The sequence below is a fragment of the Myodes glareolus genome, chromosome 10 (genome assembly GCF_982192425.1).
Source record: "Myodes glareolus chromosome 10, mMyoGla1.1, whole genome shotgun sequence".
NCBI classification, from domain to species: domain Eukaryota; kingdom Metazoa; phylum Chordata; class Mammalia; order Rodentia; family Cricetidae; genus Myodes; species Myodes glareolus.
Window position 1 is genome coordinate 61,568,693 of NC_142035.1, and position 19,670 is coordinate 61,588,362.

Here is a 19,670-nt window from a genome sequence, read left to right on the forward strand (position 1 = left end):
CCCCCAGACTTCCATCCCTCGCTTGGCTCCCCCCCCCCCCAGTATCCCACACCCACAGACTCCAAGCAGCTGTCTCTTGTCCCACAGAGATCACTCCTCTGGAGCTCACCTCCACACTCACCACCTCTTCTAGGATGCAGTGTACACATCTATGTTCTTTCTTGTAAAATGTGTCCAAGAGAATGAAGTGCACAGGTTTAGGGGGTTTGTATTCCCTGTCCGGACCCGACTGTATGCCCCCAATGATACCTACAAGACAGTACTGCAATCCGGGGAAGGGGTCTCAGCAGAGCCCCCAGGGGACCCGTGGCTTTAGGTGGAAGCAACTCTTCTGCAAGGCTCTAGCTAGGTCAATTTCAGGGCAGCTCACCCTGCAGCCCTTGGACCTAACTAAGCCTTGAGCTGAGGAAGATGAACCGTCGCGGCGGAGGGAGAAGCGAGGGCGGCTCAGACCCTAAACAGGGCGCTACCGAGTACTGGGGGCAGGATTCGAAGAAGAGCTGATGGCGCCCCACGTTTCCTCCACCCTGATGATAACATCAGCGCCTGTCAGGTGGTTGGTGCGAGAGAGAGTGTGTGTGCGCGCGCGCGGTCGCGCGGGAGCGAGCGCAGGGAGCGCGCTCGCACAAACTTTGCGCCTGCGGTGCGCCTGGGTCGGCTCGCCTGGCTCCGAGAGTGGCCGGCGCCAGGCTGCAAGGGCCGGCGGCGGCCGAAGGATGCGCCACTCCCCGCCGAGCCGGTCCCACCGCTCCAGGTGAGACGACTCCAGGCAAGCAGCGCGCCGCGGCCATGGGCACTCTGGGCAAGGCGAGAGAGGCTCCGCGGTGAGTAGCTGTGGCTCCTCGGGGAGCTCGGCATTTTTTAGTGGGGAGGGATAGCTGAGCGGTGTACCCTGCGGTCCTCACCCAGTGGGTAAGGCGCAGGTTCGAAGGACCAGGCGACTCCGTCCGAGAACAGTTGCTTCCCGGGGTGGACGATGGCCAAAGACCAGGGAGCCGGGTCCGGACTGAGGTTTGGGGAGAAGAGGCGTGAGGCAGACACCCCCGGAGCCCAGCACTTTGGACCAGGAGAAAAGAGAGCGTTGGGGTTGTTGAGGTGGCAAGGCCATATATCCTGGCCAGATCTGGAGTGGTCTGGGCCCAAGCCTTCACCTACCCAGCGCCCACAACAGTCGACCCCGGTGGATGCTCTTCGGCAGGTCACCCCCGGGAACTCCCACTCGCATACTTTCTGAGCCCCTGGCACCTGCTGCGGGCGCGGGGCGCGGGAAGCGCCATCTGGTGGACTTTCCGGGCCTTTCTGGAGCGACCCACAGCAATGGCTGCAAGCGGAGGTGGTAGTGCTGTCTCGACTGCCCGTTAAGAAAAAAAAAAAAAGTTTCCAAATCAGTGGTCTGCGAGCTGCACTCCTCCCCCCATTCTCTAGAAAGATGTTTGGGAGAATCTTGAAATGACAGAAAGTGAAGGAAGAGTGACTATGAACAGTCCGGCTCTTGGAAGCAATAGGGGGCTTTAAAGGGGTCAAGGAATTTAGCTTTTGCTCTCAAAGCACAAGAATCCCGCAACTGCCTGGATGCTGCTCTCCTTATTTTGAGCCGAGAAGGCTGTGTCCTTCACAGCGCCATTCACGTGGTCTCACATATGAGCACACCATGCCTGACCTATGAATATAGCCAAGCCCATTCTAATTCCCATGCTGAGTGTGTCATCTTGAGTGTCCTCAGCCTCGCTTTGCACTACACTGTGTTGGTTCTGTCCATCAAATTAACTTTGTATTGTGGACAGCATGGGGCAGGACTGGAAGGTGAACTCAGCAGAAGTGGCCAGTGAAAGCCCCCTTTTCTTCTAAGCAGATCACGGGTTGTCTCCCTTGTTCCTCCTTTGCACTGAGGATATCTGTACCTGGAGACCAAGTCCCCCAAACCAGTTCAAACTTCCTTTGGCGTGCTCTGGGGGATGGAAGGTGGTGTGAGCTAACCGCTATGTGTTTCTTTCAAAATGTTGTTGTTGGTTTGTTTTATTTAATTCACAATTTCACCTGGAAACGTTGTGGCTACTGCCTTTTAAAAATACGCCTTTGTAGAATTAGCAGCTGTTCATTCTGGGGATGGCTAAAACGCTCTCAAAACCTCCTATGATGAAGTACTGTATTAAATCAGTAGTTCTCAACCTGTGGGTCTTAAACCCCCTGGAATCGCATATCAGAAGTCCTGTATGTCCCATATTCACATTACAATCAACAGTAGCAAAATTACAGTTATGAAATATCAGCAAAATAATTTTATGGGTGGAGGCCACCACAACAGGAGAAACTGTATCAAAGAATCACAGCATTTGGAAGGTTGAGAACCACCAGTATAAATCCTTATCTCTAACCATTATACCAGGAGGTGGGGGGAGAGGGAGGAGGGTGGAAGGGAGAGGTGCGGGGTGGGGGGAGTATTTCAGTAAAAAAGCTTGCCTGACATATGACAGCCCTGGATTTGGTCCCTAGCATCATAAAAGAAAACTAGTTAAGATATTTCTTTTATTTTCTTTGGTGCATCCTGGTGGGATGGCAGTAATATTTTTTAACCGGGTGTGATGAGGCTTACTTGCAATCCCAGCACCCAGAAGGCTGATGTAAGGTAGAGAGTTCTGGGCCACTAGGCTGCATAGTAAGCCTGTCTCAAAAAAAAAAAAAAAGGTTTCTTTTAAAATATATTTTTAAAAAGAAAGAAAGACAAATGGGAAACATGACCTGAAAGTTTTCCAGGGCAAGCAGTCAAGAGCCTGTCCAGAGGAAGCATCTGCAACCCATAGGGCGCCGTTGGCTTTTGACACGTTCCCTTCCCTGGGTTTTCATGCCCTCTGAATCTCTTAGCCCTGACCCAGGTTTGGATAGCTGTGATTGTTCCTAGGGATGGAAGAGAGCCAAGCTAGGAAGTGTGGTGTGGTGCTTAGGAAGCCGGCTGCTGCACCTGTGGCCAGACATACCTCTGTCCCGTATCTGTGGGTGTTTGGAAGGGGACTGTGCAGAGACTGGCCAGTTCTCAGGTCCTGAGGACCATTCCAAGGACCCGCTGAACAAATGAGAGCTGAGATGTCGCCTCGCCATGATCAGCCATCTTTCTGAAGGAGCTGACTTTTATTGTACATTGAATAAACCCTTTCAGCCCCTTGGCAATCTACTCACCAATTCCAAGGTGGTGAAAAGCACACAGGCTTCGCCCCCTCCCCCCCTCCCCCCACCAAATGCCTATTAGATGAGGTACTAGTCCCCCGAGATAGCTCATATACAGCCTCAGAATGGTTAGGACTCAGTTTGCACATCAAATGGTAGCATTTTTCTGGGCTGTAGTTTCAGGCACAGTGCAGATGCCAGTGTCGCTGGAGCATGGAAACTCGCTTTGTGAGGGCCGTTAGTGTTTTCAGAGCACCATTTTGTTCTCAGACACTGATCTTACTGTCTCTGGGCCTGAGTAAAAATCAGTTTGTTGGAGTTCTGCAGCCCCAACCTGAGTCTCCTTTGGGAGTCGGTGGCTTAGACTAGCAGGTTCCCAGCAACCAGAGTAACTAGGCTTCACATCGTTCCCACCTCAGTTTGGAACAGAGCCCCATGCACACCGCAGACGGCTGATGTTCTAAAGTGCGAACAGAACTGGAAAGGCCGGGGTGTCCCCTGGAGTCTGGCTGTGTGGTGTGGCCCATGTTCAGACTGCTATCTCTGTGCAAGCTGGTTTCTCCACACCCAGGTGTATCCAGGCCACCGGTGTTGTGTTGGTTTGTTTGTTGGCCCCTTCTGAGTGAGGTTTTCACCTTGTTAGAGAAGCTCTTCCACAGAGTCCCTGGAAACTGCCTTTCCTTCCTCAGAGAACATCATGTTTTTTGCACTTAGCACTCTTTGGACGTTGACCTAGAAGTTATGGGGTTGCACTCAGTGTCTTGTTTAGTTTCTCCTACTAGAGCTGTTTGTATGAAGGAACTCCCCATGCTTTTATACAAGAATAACTACTGTACAGCGGACATGTGGTATAATTTACAGGGTAATTGCAAAGGCTCTTTCCCCGTGGTCTCCCCTGGCCTACTGCCATGTCCTACTCAGGGACTAAGTCCTTGGTTAACCGATGCCGGTTTATGCGTATCATATGTGTTACAGTTCTAGAGTGTTTTTCACTTGTCGTCTTTGACAGTAAACTATAAATTAGCCAAAGGTGCAACAGAAAGAGGATGGCTAAGTACATGCCGAAGAAGTGGTCGGCAACACCACCTTTCATTACAGAACCTTCAAAGGTTGTAGATGTGACTCTCTGTGTGTTTAATAGGGGGAACTAAAAAAGACTGCATAAGACCCTTTACAGGGTGACTTGTATCAAACAGGCCATGCCCAGTGAAGCTAAGCACGAGTGGATGAAGATCCACCAGACTCCTAAGCCATCTCCAAGTGCAAATAGCTATTTTCCACTCAGCTCTAGAGCAGGCAGTTCAGTTCAGAGCCAACCCCTCCCCTTTTTTCTCTTCATTAAGGACCCAAGAAAGGACTTCAGAGAATGTTTACTGGTCTAAATGATTCATAGTGATGCCTTGTGTTATCAAAAATGAAACTATTTATTAAAACCAATCCAGATTTGTAAGAAAAGCAGAGATGGCTGAGAAATCTAAATGTCACCACCATAACCACCACCCTTGAGTCTTTGAGTTCTCCTGCAGGGCCCTTAAGGGTGTCTCAGAGGGCCCCTGCGCTTCGGCATCTTAGGCAATGCTCAAGTGAATGAAACCAGCTGACAATGAGGCCAACTGTACCAGTCCTTCAGACCCCAAGTCCGTAGCCTAGCAGCTAGAAGCCAAGGGCTGCCAACGGCCAGTCTCCCTCTGCCTTTCCCCTACTGGAAGAGAGACGGCAGCAAAGGGTAGGTCTTCCTCCAGTGGGGAGAAAGCTGTTGCTGCCCGGGAATCTCACCTTGTCATTTGCTGGGGAGATGTCTCTTTAACAGCCAACCAGTCCGTTCAGTGCTTCTGCCAAGTGGGAGGGGTATGCCTTCTACCAGCCAGGCTTTGGGGACTCATTGCCCTGACTCCTCTTCCCTCTGTCTCCAGAGCCTAGAGCTGCCAGGGAGACCCCAACTGCTCTGTCTCTCCTAACTTGAATCTCTCTCTCCCCCCCCCCCCCGCCCCAGGAAACCTTCCCATGGCTCCAGAGCTGGCCCTAAAGCAAGACTAGAGGCCAAATCAGTCAACAGCCCTCTCCCTGCCCAGCCCAGCTTGGCCCAGATCACCCAGTTCCGAATGATGATGTCCCTGGGACATTTGGCCAAAGGAGCCAGCCTGGATGATCTTATTGACAGCTGCATTCAATCTTTTGGTGAGTTGGCTAACTGCCCACATACATAGAAATCGCCGGGTTATTTCTTTCTTTTTCCTTAAAAAATGTCTTATACAAGAGCAGCCTAGATTGTATTCGGGCTTTAAAAATAGCTTTCGAGCCTCTGAGATGTTGGAGACAGTCTGCACTGTGACGGCACATGACTACGTGGGTGGCGCAGGTCGTGATGAGCGCTGAAATCTGAAGTGACAAAAGTTACCGAGGGGACTTGGCATTTTCTTTGCGTGGAGGTTTGGCTCGTGGTGGGAGATACCGTACGGTGATATTGGGCCTCTAGTGCTGTGATATTTTTCTGTCCTTCTTAGGGTAGAAAAAAATAAGTCTGTCGCATGCACCGGCAAATAGACTTTGAAACCATTCAGGTCACTTGGATAAATAAGGTCTCAGCAATTCCACGTACAGTCTGGAATTATACTTGTGTTGGTGATAGGAGTGTGTGTGTTGCAAGGCAGGTCGGGTAGGGGCTGGGGATCAGGGAATAGGAATGGGCATGTGGGCACATAGGCCAGCATGTGGGCACATAGGCCAGCAGTGCGGGTTCCGGGGGCTGCCCTCTGACAATACATTCAGAGCTGTGCTGCCAGCGAGCAAAATGCCCTGAAAAGATTTATTCTTAATTCAGCATTTTCTTTTGATGATTGCTTGTAAAATGATGATTTGAAAGTACGAAATATTGGGTTTGCTTCCAAAAGCGCAAAATGAAAATTGATGGATTTCAGTAAAATCTATTAATTCAAAGATTGTCCGGATCCTTTCCCCCTGTGTCCCCGGTTCTGTGTTTCTGCATCTCCTGCTGGGAAGCAGACGAGTTTGTGGGGCTCAGCTCCAGAGCATCAGCCCACCCCAACCGGAGCCTCCTGGAGAGTACAGGGAGGTGTGCACAGCTCTCAGAGGTGGGCACTGTTAGTGTTTAGGGCTTGTTCGGACCTCACTGACAGACTTGGGAAAGATGTGGAACTTTGGGGAGAATCATTGCGTGCAACTCTCTTAATTTGGGTTTAAAACGCTGCTTCCTCAACATTCTTGCAAACATGGTCATGTGGAGAGTTCTTTTTCTTTCTTTCTTTCTTTCTTTCTTTCTTTCTTTCTTTCTTTCTTTCTTTTTTTAAGTAATGCAGATGGCTGGGTCCCACCCCCAGAGCTTCTGCTTGAGTGGGTCTGGCTAGGGTGGGGTCCAATAATTTGCATTTCTAACAAGGTCCCAGGTGAGACTGAAGCAGCTGCTCCCAGAGCCCCACTTTGAGAATCACTACTCTAAAGCACTGTGTGCTCTGGCCAGCTTGCCTTTGGAAAGAGGGAGGGGATTGGGGGTGTGTGACTCAGTGGTGGAGTGCTTGCTTAACAGGGGCTGGAGGGCAACCTATCTATCCCTGAAAAATAAAAAGCCATTCGTTCTGTTCCTTAATTTATCCTTACCTGAAAGATTGGTTTGAGATGGGTATTCTACCATCAGCCACTGATTGAATAACTTTGTGTTTCACAACCATCTTAGAAAATGTACACATTAAAGGAGACAGCTAAGTTGGTGGAGACCATTTAGAACAGAGAGGTGGCTAGTGCTGTTAGTTAGGCTACAAATGTCCTTCTCCTGGCTACTAATTGTAGTTCCTAGACTGTCGTAACCTTTGTTCTCTGTTTTGCTACTTGAGAACACTGGGACCGTAGATGTATTTATCATGGGCTCTTTATTCTTTTCTGCCAATCATCTAACTACCTGATGAGTTCAAGACTATTTCCTCAGCTTTCAAATAATTGTGGCTTCCACCTCAAAAATGCACGGCCAACTCCAGAATCCTTTCTGAAAACAACCAATAACAACCCACTTCCCCTAATGAGTCCTACAAAGGCAGTGGTACATTGTTTCCTGGAATATGTTAAGGTGAAAATTAGAGCCTTAAAATGTAACAGCTGTGTAAGACCCACTGTGGCTGAAGACCTTGGGCCATTACCAAGAAGCATTTATTAAGTCCTTAATTATACCTGACCCTGCACTGTGTAGCACCCAAGAAAAAATGACAGTGACCAAGTGCCTGTTTTATGAGCACTTATAGCACCTGTGAAATAGCCTATTCAGGAGTGCACATGCACACACATGCATACACACATACATGTGCACACATGTACATACACACATGTGCGCACACTCATGTTTGCACATGTGAGTGGGTGCACACACATGTTTGCCCATGCGAGTGGGTGCACACACATGCATACGCATACACACACATGCACATACATCCCCCCCACATACACATGCTCATGCGAGTGGGTGCACACACACAACAAGCACACACATATACACGATAATAAATGAAGGTGTTAAGAAACAAGTTCCTTTTACTGTGTAGAACTTGAACATGGGCACTTAACTGAGAAGGACCAGCCACCACCTCACAGCCCCTGGAACATGGGAATGCAGTGGACAAAATCCAGGGTTTCTGTCTTAAATGTTGCTGAATTTCCCATCACAGAATTTACATAAAAAAACCAAGCAGCAAACGCCAGTGTGTGTTGGAGACCATTAGAGAGGAAGCCTTCCTGAGTCTGCCTTCTCCTGTTATCAGTTGACCTATCTACCCTGAGGAGGAGCTTTGAAGATGAAGGCTGCTCATTCCTTTCTTTCCCTGCCTTCTCGCCTCATCTTCAGGCAGAAACCCAGGCTGTGTTTCACTGAGGCCGTGTGCTGCTGCCCAGGGCCGCAGCCCCTAAACACACGGGGCTATTGTCATGTATATTTTAATTAGTTAAAATGAAATCAAGTGTAGAATTTAGTTCTGATGCCTCAATAGCCAGTCTGCAAGTGCCTGATGGCCTCAGGTAGCGACCACTATCTACTACTGGACAAAGTCAACAGACGGTGTCCATGGTCACAAAAAGTCTGACTGACCACGCTGGAGAGGGAAGGTGTCTGACCTCAAGGGAGATGCAGTGGATAGGTTTTTTTTTTTTTTTTTTCTGGAAACCGAGGTTGCATTCACTTCTCCAGTGCACCCAAGGGATAATCTAAATGCTGTTTAAAACCCCCTGGGTATTGACGAGTGTATCCTAAAAGCTGTCCCTTGAGCATTACTAAGCATCAGAACCTCTACCCACTCCTGCAACTGTTCTCAGAGGAAGGCTTTGAAGGATACACATGCAAATGAAGGCGCTGAGGACGGCCCCCAGCCACCCTCCCAGCGTCAGAGGGTTACAGATCTCTGATTAGAAACACCAGCGACCCCTTTGCCTTAACCCTGTGCAGCCCACTCCCGCCTTCTGTTTCCAGCAGAAGGCGGGCTACAGACCCCACGGGTGCCTGCGGCTTAACCCATCCCAGCACAGAGCCTAATGAAGTGGATCTTCACAGCCAGGAACACTTGTGTCTGATGGATATGGATCACAGCAGTGGCTTCTGAGCTTCAAAGCCGATGAGATCACTTAAGCGTTTCATTTCTTTCTCCCTTTGCAAGAGGGCTACCAGCATTGGGGCCAAGTGGAAAAAAATCAAACACCCCAATTCACGAAGCTCTTTCATGTTTCCTTTCTGTGCAAGGCAACTTCGTAGCATCAGAGAAGAGTTGCACACGGGTCCTCGCAAGCACCCTGGCAAGTTGCTCCCCTGTGTCCAGGGTAGGCTGTCACGGCCAAGGACAGGGCATCCAAGTAGCTTATGTTTATGGGGTGTTATTTTTTCTTAGTGTTCTATATGTATTGATTTTTTTTCTTTTATAGTCAAAACAAACCTGAAATAGGTCAGGTATTATTATCTCCATTGGATGAACAAGAAGAAAAGTGGAGCGCCCGAGAGCTGAAACAACACGCCTTGTACCCACAATCTAAATAGAAAACACGCTGCCCTTCTTCTTCTGCCTCTGCCTCCAGCAGCCATGTGTACCCTGAGCTGGGACAGGTGCGGCTCTCTCCTCAAGATAGGCCTCATATTCTCAGAGAAGACTTTGTGCTGCCCAGAGTAGGCCTGCATCCTGGGCTTGTCAGCCTGCAGGACTGGTCTCCCCAGCTAGAAACTAAATTCCATTCAGGGCAAGAAAGAGTCCAACTCCACTCTCTACCATCAGATGTCTGAGGGAAATTAAATCTCCTGTGAAACTGATATTATTTTAATTACCATGTGCATGGATTGTACTAATGTTTCCCAGTCTAGAATGACCCTATGACTGGGAAGTATAGTTTCTGCCCTAGGGGCTGGATGGGTATTAAGCGCCTTATGGACCTTACTGCATTGTGGGTAAAACATTATACCTGTCTTTAAAATTGGAAGTGAATTCCAAGTAAATTTAAAAGTAAAATTTAAAATTGAGTGAAGGCCATCGGGGGCTTGTTAGAACCCCAGTCCCCTCTCCATCAGAGGGAAGGTTGGATGTTTCTCAGCTGTCTGTAGCTTCGACTCTGTTTACCAAAGCCAGGTATAGAGGAAACAGCCAGGCACCACACCATGCACCGCACCACCACACGGATAAAGTCACATATGAAGCCTTTGCTACTGCTAATAACAGGCCCTGTGTGATGGCTACTGCTGCTCTTGACATCTCCCCAGGAGAACTCCCTAGATCTGCGAGGTTTCTCATAGGGGAAAATAAAGTCACTGAGGCACCTTGTCCTTAACAGCTGGGGCCAACAGAAGTGCCCAGCATGGCTATTCCTAGCCCTCTGGAGAGAACTGGCATTCTCTTCAGCATGCCACTTATGCTAAAGAGCCCTTTACTGTGTCTCTGCTGGGCTGGTCTCCCCCAGTGTCCCTAGGACGTCTGCCCTCTCTTGAGTATGAGTTCTGGTAACTCTGGAGCCTGGGGAAGGAAAGGGTTAAATTCAATGCCGCCCTGAACTTTCCTGTGTAGCACCATCTCCAGGAGCCCTCCCTGTGTGCTGGGACAAAAATCAGTCTTCAGAACAGTGGTGCATGAGAACCACAGTTTCTCAGGAATTCTGGGTACTTTTCTTCAGTAGAGGGGCCCAGAGAAATGAATCCTCCTGCTGACTGGAAGGCAGGTAGTACACAGTGGCTGAGCGCTGATGGATCCTGGGCTGAGTGGGGAGTGAGCCTCTACCTGAATTGACCCCACTGGGCTTCCCCACAGCACTGTGGATTATTGGTTTGCTCTCTTAACTGAGAGGGAACTGAAATTCAGGAGACAGAAAGGCACATGGGATATGGCCCAGCTTAGTACTGGGCCAGCCGCTGAGAGTAAAGCTCTGATCTGCTCTCTGAGGTTTGTCTTCTCTCTGCTGTATTAAGGTCTCATCATGAGGGGCTGATATCAGCTTCAGGTTCCTGACCTGCAAGCCCAGGGGGTTTTGTCTGCACGGGACTCACTTTGGTGTTTGAGGAACGCCCCCATGAGCTGATACTGAACACCACTGCCTTGTAGCCCGCATGCTTCTTGGACATCCCAGGACATGTTCTCAGGCTTTCTAAGAAAACATAAAAAGCAAACATCTCTGAGAAGCAATGGAACAAATAGGTTTTTCAATTTACAAACCAGTAGAGCTCTCAGGGAAGCCAGCCTCGCGGGAGCATGAGAGCAATCCGGCCAGGTTTAATTAGATATACGCTCCGTCTGGGAGCAGGTTGGCAATCCCAGTGCCACTGCTGTATGAGTTCCCAGCACTTCTCTCTCTTCTCCGTGCTGAAAGTGATCTACGAAATCTACAGCCTGTCCATCTTACACTCGGGAAAGTGAACAGAAGCAGATGTCTGTGGTACCTCCACCTTTATTCCTTGCTCTCGGAGACGGTTTTGTCAGGCCTACCTTTGCAGCTTTTGTGATGTTCACGCCCGTTTCCTGTGCTGCAGTGAGGGCTCCATCATCATCTTCTCCGTGCAGTCTCCAGGATCAGAGGCCTTCGAGAAGCGGCTGAGCTGGGAGCAACTGGAAAAATTGCTTTCCCTGAACAGCCATCCAAACAAATCAGTTTGCCAATAGATTGTTTTTTAAAGGCTTTCATTGGGAAATAATATGATTCCAAAAGCGGCCTGCTCTGTCGACGCTGACTGGACCTCCCTCTGAGGAGCCCTAGAGAGTCCTCAGGGGCAGACTCACTCTCTGACCTTCCAATTGCTGCTCCATGCCTGTAGCCCCTGCAGAGGCCAGCACTAGCGTTTAGGAAACAACCAAGGCAGGCTTCCTACCCTAGAGGACACCGAAGGAAAAGGCAGAGAAGTAGTAAGGCTGTGTAGGCAGGACCAACTTTGAGGATGCAACTCCAGGGCCACCACAGTCTTGAAACTGTTGGAAAGGGGGCACCTTTTCATGCCTGTTGGATCTTAAAAACCACATAGCAAGTCATGGGCGTGAAAAATCACAGGAGTGGATGGGGCTGAGGAAAACTGGCTGCAGATGCAGAGGATGAGACAGGCCAAAGCTCACTCTCTTCTCTATGGCTCTCAAAGTGTGCGTGGAGGGGCAGAGAGCAGCTCATCGGCTGACGGTGGTTCACTGCATGATGATCCAGTCCACAAGATCAAAACTGCTCTGTCCTCTCTAATTTGGCAAGCCAGCTGTTAAACATAGCCACCACTAAAGATTGGTTCTGTGGCCTGGCTGATGAATAAGTTTATAAACGACAAGCATTCCAAAATGATCGCTTTCTAATACGTGGTCCTGTTTACTATTCCATGTGCTTTCGAGGGTGTATCCATAATGTCTGCATGGAGGAAAATGCTATAGAGGTTTTGTTGCAGTGCAGCGCCTCCATGGCTCCGTCTGCCGCAGGGCGGAATGGGGAGCCTAGCTTGGCTTTGCTGGAAGAGCAACACTCCTGCTCAGGCATCCTGAGGAGCCCAGGGTTAAACTCCTACAGCGTGCCACTGTCTAGGGCTGTTTAGGGAGAAGGGACCCTAAACCTAACGATCTTGTTCTTTATCACACAGAAGAAGGCTACCATGGGTTTTTGTTTGTTTGTTTGTTTGTTTGGGTTTTTTTGCCTCTTTCATACCTTAAGAAACAAACTCTCCATTTAGTCCAGACAAGATATACTAAAAAGGTGAAGAAATATCAGCAAAGCTGGGGGTTTGCTTAAAGAAATAATTACGGAACAAAGACTAAATCCAAGAGATTTTCATTTGGAACTGAACAGACTACTTATATGTAGTGTTTTTTGTTGGCTTTTTTTTTTTTTAATTCTTAACTCACGTCTAAACATTCTCCAGGATCAACCCTTTCCTATTTCTTACTTTCTCAACTTTCTGTGCTTCTGGCCTTCACATGTTATGTGCCGTCTCTGTTCCGGGTGCCACCCCCGATGCCCATTTGCTTTTGTTCCCACGGGATGCCGACGATGACACTCCTGTGTACGCACAAGCTTCGGCTGAGCAGTCTGCTGGTTTGTTTTTAATGAGTTTTATGTAGTGTGTCTGATCATGAAGGGTACCTTCCCATTCCTTGCCTGTTGAATGCTTCCTGTTGCTAGAAGCTTGAGCCTGTTGACTCCTCAGATATCATTTGCTGATGGCCTTTCCCTCCTTCCTGCCCCTCCATTACGTAGAAACCGTGTGTTTTTATGCCTTTTTCTGAGATTCCTTTACTAATTCTAAACTTAAAATCTATATCACAATCACTTAGGGAATATCTTCTTGTCATTTTAATCAAAAATCAGAATAATTTTAATATATTCTGCAGATAATATGTATCAACTACTCTTGAGAATGAACAGTAAAGTCTACAAGTTATTGATGGAGGAGGGAAGGCCTTTGACTCTGTTTCTGATTTAAAGGCGGTCTGGTTTGGGCCGCAAACCAAGCCACTACACACGGGTCATTTTGTCGCTCAGCGCCCTAGTTTCCCTGATACTGTCAAAGAACATTAAGATCAGTTCTGGAACCAAACAATGCCTGGAGGAAGAAAGATGTGATCCCAAATGTGATATTGAATGTGAACTTGAAGGAGACCATTCAGAATTGAAGCATAAAGTACCTTTATATATAAAGTTCTTTTAACTGTTTACAGAACCAATGACCTTAGAAGTCTCAAAGACTCAACCATATTTAAATTCCATTTGTTTCTAAATTATTAATACAGACTGAGACTATGTTGTTCTTAAATAGGCTTTTTTGTGATGAGATATATAAAACATTAATACACACTTACCTAGTCTTTTTAAATATTCAAAGTGTTATTTCACTAGTAACTGGCTTTTGAGGAATTATTGTGAACAGTACAATGTTTATGTTAATATCTCATATATTTATTTAATTTACATTCCTATGTAACTACAAAGATTTGACTAAAACTCAGAACTTATATTTTTAAATTTCCTTAATAACTTTAAAATACCTTTTTGTTTCACTCTGGAAAACTTCAGAAATATAGAATAACAAAAGGAGAAAATTACAGCCATGTAGTCCACCCCCACCTATGAGCATGCTCAGGTGTGTCTTTGCCTTCTAAATTGACTCCTGTGGACATTCTCAGATACTGTGAACCTATTACACATTTAATGGTAGACTGTCCATACCTCTGTGTGTTCAAAATTCACATCCTAACCAATTATGATCCTATGATCAACATTAGTATTTACTAAGAGGTATACTAGCATACAAGGCTGCTATTCTTTCCTAAAATTGATACAAAAAAAAAAAAAGCTGGCATAATTCCATCAAATAGGGGAAATAAAGTTGAGGGTTGCCTGGCAACTAAAATGATGCTGATGAAGAACTGAAGGCATTTCCAGAAGAGAAGAGTACTTAGTTTTCCAATGCTAAATGCTAATTATAATAACCCCAGGCTGGCTCCAGATAGAATAAATAAAGGGGGAAATTGCTTCTACTAACAGAACATGGGGGGTGTGAGCTGTCTTTTCTGTCATGTGCGGTGAAAGTGAGGTAAGGGTTTGCTTCAGAAACGAAGAATACAATCTCTTGCCATCCTTATCGCTTCCTTAAGGAGTCTTAAGGAGCCATTGATGGGCCTTATGGCAGCGCCTAGAAGAGGCTGCAGTCGGCCCAATCCATCTTCTGCAGTGAGGACCAGGCCGTGGGCAGCAGAGCAAAGGCTGTGCCGTTTACTTTGATTTTATTCCAGAACAGATCGAGGTCCCTGGTAAGATTACGGAGGATCTTGTGAGAGGGCTTTTACTGTTTTGGCAGAAATGGCCGTCAGGATGGAGCCTGAACTGGGGGCACACAACTGATGGATTGAAGCAAACAAAAGAACGCAGGGACTACAGGAAGAAGGGGCAGCGGAGACTGTTAGTTTTATACTGAAGGAAAGCAGGGAATCATGGGTATAGTGGGGCTGCTGAGGACGAAGTCGCGTGAAGATCTGGACATGGGATAGCCCTAAGGGTAGAGAGTGAGAACTCCCAAGCGGAAGAGCAGAGACTTATTCCGTCTCCTCTCAGTGATCTGTCCAGGCACAGTGTATGACTTGTTTGTGTAAAATGTTGAACAGTCCCATTTTAAAGAGGAACTGAAGCACCCGGGAAGTGATGTCCCCCTGGCTATTGTGTGTGAGTGTAACTTGTTAGCATGTAGTCACGCCCTACAGAGCACCCTTGAATCCCCTGAGCAGTGGGCTAGTTCTGCATTTCCTCACCTCATGCTTGATCTTAGGGATTTTTCCATACTTCCCTCCCTTCTTTCCCACCTTGGACTCCAACTTCACTTCATCCAAACCTGCCTCGCCCTTCGCCGCTCATCTCCAGCCCTGGGTAACTCAGGCTACATAATAAAGCATTCAGCCTCTAATACAACGGCTTGCAGAGGTCAGCCACAGGAACCACACTGCTGGCTCCTCAACTACCTTCAGTTCCTGCTAAGCCTGAGGGCTCTGCCTCTGTGGTAACTTGGCTTTGCTCTACAAACGTATTCCCCTCGCTTATTCTTCCTGTAGGCTCCCCACTGTCTCTGTACCCATCACCTTGTCTTCAAAGCACTGGTGTCAACCTGAGAGGGACATAGACTCAACTACCTGAGGAAGCGTGCGTTCGTAGTGCCACAGGGAGAACGTGGAGGAAGAGACTCCAGATTACAAGAGACCAGTCTGATGTATTCCTGTGCATGTATGCAGATAGGCTCACATTATGTAATTAGATATATTCGTGTAATTATATATATATATATATTGAAATTTGGAAGTTAGTTTGATATTAAAGAATCAAAATTGATTTGTTTATGTAATCTTTTATTTTTAACTTTTACTAACAGTTGTTATATATTAGTGAGGTTTGCATGTTTCCATCCATACATACTTACACCATACACTGATCAAACCCATCCTCCCTTTATTCACCTCCACACGCACCCTTACAACCTCTATTTATCATTAGTCTGCATTCAGCATGGAAAGAAAAAGGGGAGGAGTGTGTAGTGGTGCTCACCTTTAACCTCAGCATTGCTAAACAGAGACAGGGAGATATCTTTGAGTGTAGGCCAGCCTGATCTACACAGTGAGCCCAGGCCAGCCTGATCTACACAGTGAGCCCAGACAGGGCTCCAGAGTGACCCCCTGCCTCAAGAAAGAAAGAAAGGAAAGAAGGAAGGAAAGGAGGGAGGGAGGAAAAAAAGGGGCCCTATTTGGAAAGAGAAAAGATGGGAGGAAGGACGGCAAAAAGGAAAGGATCTGTAAGGATGAACATGACCATAGTGTGTTCTATGTGTGTTGTATACGTTATGGCATGTGAGGATGAACATGACCATAGTGTGTTCTATGTGTGTTGTATACATTATGGCATGTAAGGATGAACATGACCATAGTGTGTTCTATGTGTGTTGTATACATTATGGCATGTAAGGATGAACATGACCATAGTGTGTTCTATACATGTTGTATACGTTATGGCATGTAAGGATGAATATGACCATAGTGTGTTCTATATGTGTTGTATACATTATGGCATGGAAATTTCAAAAGGAAACCTACTATATTGCACAATTAGTGAATATTAATTACTTTAGCATAAAGAAGGGAGAGGAAAGACTGGCTTTGGTTGCATACCATGAAAATGATTTATTTAAGTCCTGTATTAGGTATCCTGTCAAATCAGCCCATTTTCCTGCCCACACACAGATGATGAATACTTGGGTATTCAAAAAGAAAAGAAACAAGAAACTTTAATATTTAGTTTTCCCATTAACCGCTCAATTTTATGTCGTTGTTTTTGTTTTTTTAAGTAAGTGAGAAAATGCAGAATTCCCCCCCCTCCCCCGCCACACAGTCTGTGTGATGGAGATGCCCTGGTCTTGGCACAGCATGCTCCCAGCAAGGCAGAGAACAGATCGCAGCAGGAGGCCACGGGAGGCCACATGGTTCTGTGGGTTTGGGACGCTAATCCTGCCTCTGCTATTTACCAAGCATTGCCCTCGACAAACTGCCTCACTGTGCTTGCTCTCATCTGCAAGATGGCTAAGAGTGCTGAAAAGCTTGAAAGGTTGTTTTAGGTTAGATGAGAATTAGCGTGCCTTGGTGTGAGCTGTCCCAGAAGCAGATCCTGAGAGGAGGAAGTAAGCTCAGGCAGTGTGCTTGGGAAGGGGGCTTGGGAAGAGCTGGTGCAGGCAGAGAGGGCTGCTCAGCACACGGCATCATCACGTGAGCGCCAACTCTGGAAGCCAAGATAGCAGATGCAGACCCATCCGGCATCCAAGACAAACGCGTTAGGGGCCACGTTCCCCTCTCCCGCCCCCCGCCCCGCGCCCCGCCAATGCTTTATGGGCTGCTTCCAGGGGATGTGAAGTTCCCAGCATGTCCGTCCAGTCCCCCACAGGTGAAGGGCGGGGCTCGGGGGGAGCCAGAGAAAGTTGTCAGGTGGAAGCCAACTTTAGTAAGAGCGCGCAATGGCACGATCTGAAGGTTGGTGGGTTCACAGCTGCGGACTCTGTCACAGAGTCCAGGCGTTGATGCCCGGTACATGTTAGCCAGCAGGTCCAGGCTGTATCCAAACCCAGATGGACTCAGAGCTGGCCAATAGTTGTGCTCACCACTGCTAAGATAGCTGTGCCTGTGGACAGCCGGAGCTCTCGATGCGTCCATCAGACTTTCACACACGTGAGTTACATAGCGGGTCATTAAGCTTCTCAGAAAGTTAAGATTCATCATTAGAAAACTCCCCATGTTAAAGAAGTTTTTGTACCAGATGTCTCTCCTAAGGTCCTGTCCCAAGGTTGAACTATAGTGATTTTGTGTTTTTTAAAAAGGTATTGGCAAAAAAAAAAAAGACACTGGATATTATCACAGTAAACCCTAGTGTATAAACCCAACGGGTCATTTTGTCATTTAAACTTGACATGTAGTTGGGCTATATTGATGGGCCACAGAAGTTTATTAATTTTTAAAAAAACACTATGAAAATATTATGATTTTTTTTATGGAAGCTATTGGAGGTGAGAGGACAGTCCACACCCCTGAAGCTCAGGAAGGGACAGGATATCTGCAGGCCATGGGAGCCTCCAAAACCAGGGCCTGGGGTGTCCTAGGAAGTTAGCATCACCCTCCCACACACACTCTGCCTGTCAGCTCTCCCTTCTCACTGAAAGTCATTCTTCCCATAGATGGGGAACACGGTACTGTGGTGTGTCTCATACCCTCAGAGATTTCATGAATTTATTTATTTATTTATTTGTCTGTCTGTCTGTCTATCTATCTATCTATCCATTTATTTATTTATTTGCCCTGTGTTCAATTTAACAAATGCCAGAGAATTTTGACTAGTTCAGATTGGATCTGGTGGCTACTGTTTGTAGCCTGTGGTCACCAGGGTGGAGTCACTTGGGGAGGCAACATTTTGTTTCCCAAGGGAAAGCGGGCATGTTATAGCATCCGGACATCTGGATGTCTTAAAACTATGTTGGAGAATTCAAAGTAAGAGGAACAGTTGGGAAAACTTCAACAGAGAGAAACAAAGGAGCCAAATGAAAATTCTAGAACCAAAAGATAAAAAGTATCAAAAGGAAAAATTCACTAGATGGGTTGAACTGCACACTGAACGCTGAGAAAGGAGAGATCAGGTAAGACAGAGGCAGGACCTGATTTCAAAAGGGGGAAAAGAAAAGACTGGGTGAAATCAACTCGGATTTCAGGTAACCAGGTCTCACAAGGACCTGAAAGGATGGAGGGTAGCAGGGGACAAAGTTGAGAAACATTATACTACCTGTTCTCGTAACTTACTATAAAGCTACAGATAATTAAGATGAAGAGACACAAAAAAAACCCACAAACACACACAATAGACCCGAGAGACAGAACAGCATCTTCAGGGACAAATGCACACATGGTCAACTGCTCTTCCACAAAGCCACCAAAGCAAGTCTATAAGAATGGGTGTCCTTTCCACAAACACTGATGAACAAATCACACACACACATGCACACACGCGTGTGTGCTCACACAACCACACACATGCATGCATGCCCCCCACATGCATATACAGACATATGTACATAAAGTATGCCATATATGAAAAATAATTTGAGATGATTCTACATATTTGATTACAGTAAGACACCTAGCAGGAAAAAGAGGTGAGTATTCATGCAAGATTTGAGGAGGTATCTCTAAACACGATATAAAGTAACCATAAATAACATATTTAACAAATTGGACTTCATAGAAATCAAAAAGTTCTACTCAGTAGGTATTGTTGAAAAAATGAATATACAAGCTACACAGCGGGTAAACGTTCTTAGCCATATATACCTCTGACAGGAACATTGGATCGTGTTAGCACACAATAGAACTCTCCCTACAGCCCAGATTAATTGCCTTTGGGGGTTTTGTTTGGTTGGTTTTGGGGATCGAACCCAGGACCTTGTACATACAAGTGTCTCTTTACCACAGAGATACACTTCACTCACCCCGCCCCTGACCCAGGCACTGCTTCCTACCACAGCTCTCTGACTCACACCAAGTTGATTTCTGATCTGTTTCCTATTGTGTATTTCCAATTAGAATTGACCAGGCCCCACCACAATGTCTGAAGGAAAAAATAACCACCCACTTAAGCACTTACCCTCAATCTATTCCACTAATTTCTGAAGCTGCGAAATCTTCGTGGGATCATGCCAAGATACCCAAGTGTGCTGGCTGGTTTTATGTCAACTTGACACAATGTAGTATGTAGTATGTAGACCCACCACCCAAGGGTTAAGGCATGAACTAAACGGTTCAGATAGGCCCAACCAAACTTGACTGATCTTCACATCCCCCCTGCAGGACTTTCAAAATTGCAAAATCTCTGCTTTGTCCCTAGGCTGTGAGGGTCACTCCTGCTGTGATGAAACACCATGACCAAAAGTAACTTGGGGAGGAATGGGTTCATCTCACTCACAGTTCCATATAATAGTTTTACCATCGGAACCAACAAGGGCAGGAACTTGGAGG

General features: G+C 46.9%; 1 protein-coding gene across 2 annotated transcripts in view; it reads left to right on the top strand.

Annotated features, from left to right (window-relative positions):
- Window positions 1–633: 633 nt before the first annotated feature.
- Window positions 634–19,670, top strand: part of Rasgrp1 (RAS guanyl releasing protein 1) — a 65,348-nt gene continuing 46,311 nt past the window's right edge. Inside the window, exons 1-2 of one of the 2 annotated variants that reach the window (XM_085696485.2) lie at window positions 634–824; window positions 5,156–5,340. In XM_085696485.2, coding sequence (XP_085552611.2) covers window positions 790–824; window positions 5,156–5,340 — 220 coding nt within the window. In that variant the 5' untranslated portion in view covers window positions 634–789. Of the gene's footprint in view, window positions 825–4,754; window positions 4,889–5,155; window positions 5,341–19,670 lie in introns of those variants that run through there. The other variant, XM_087911303.1, reaches the window with a different exon arrangement.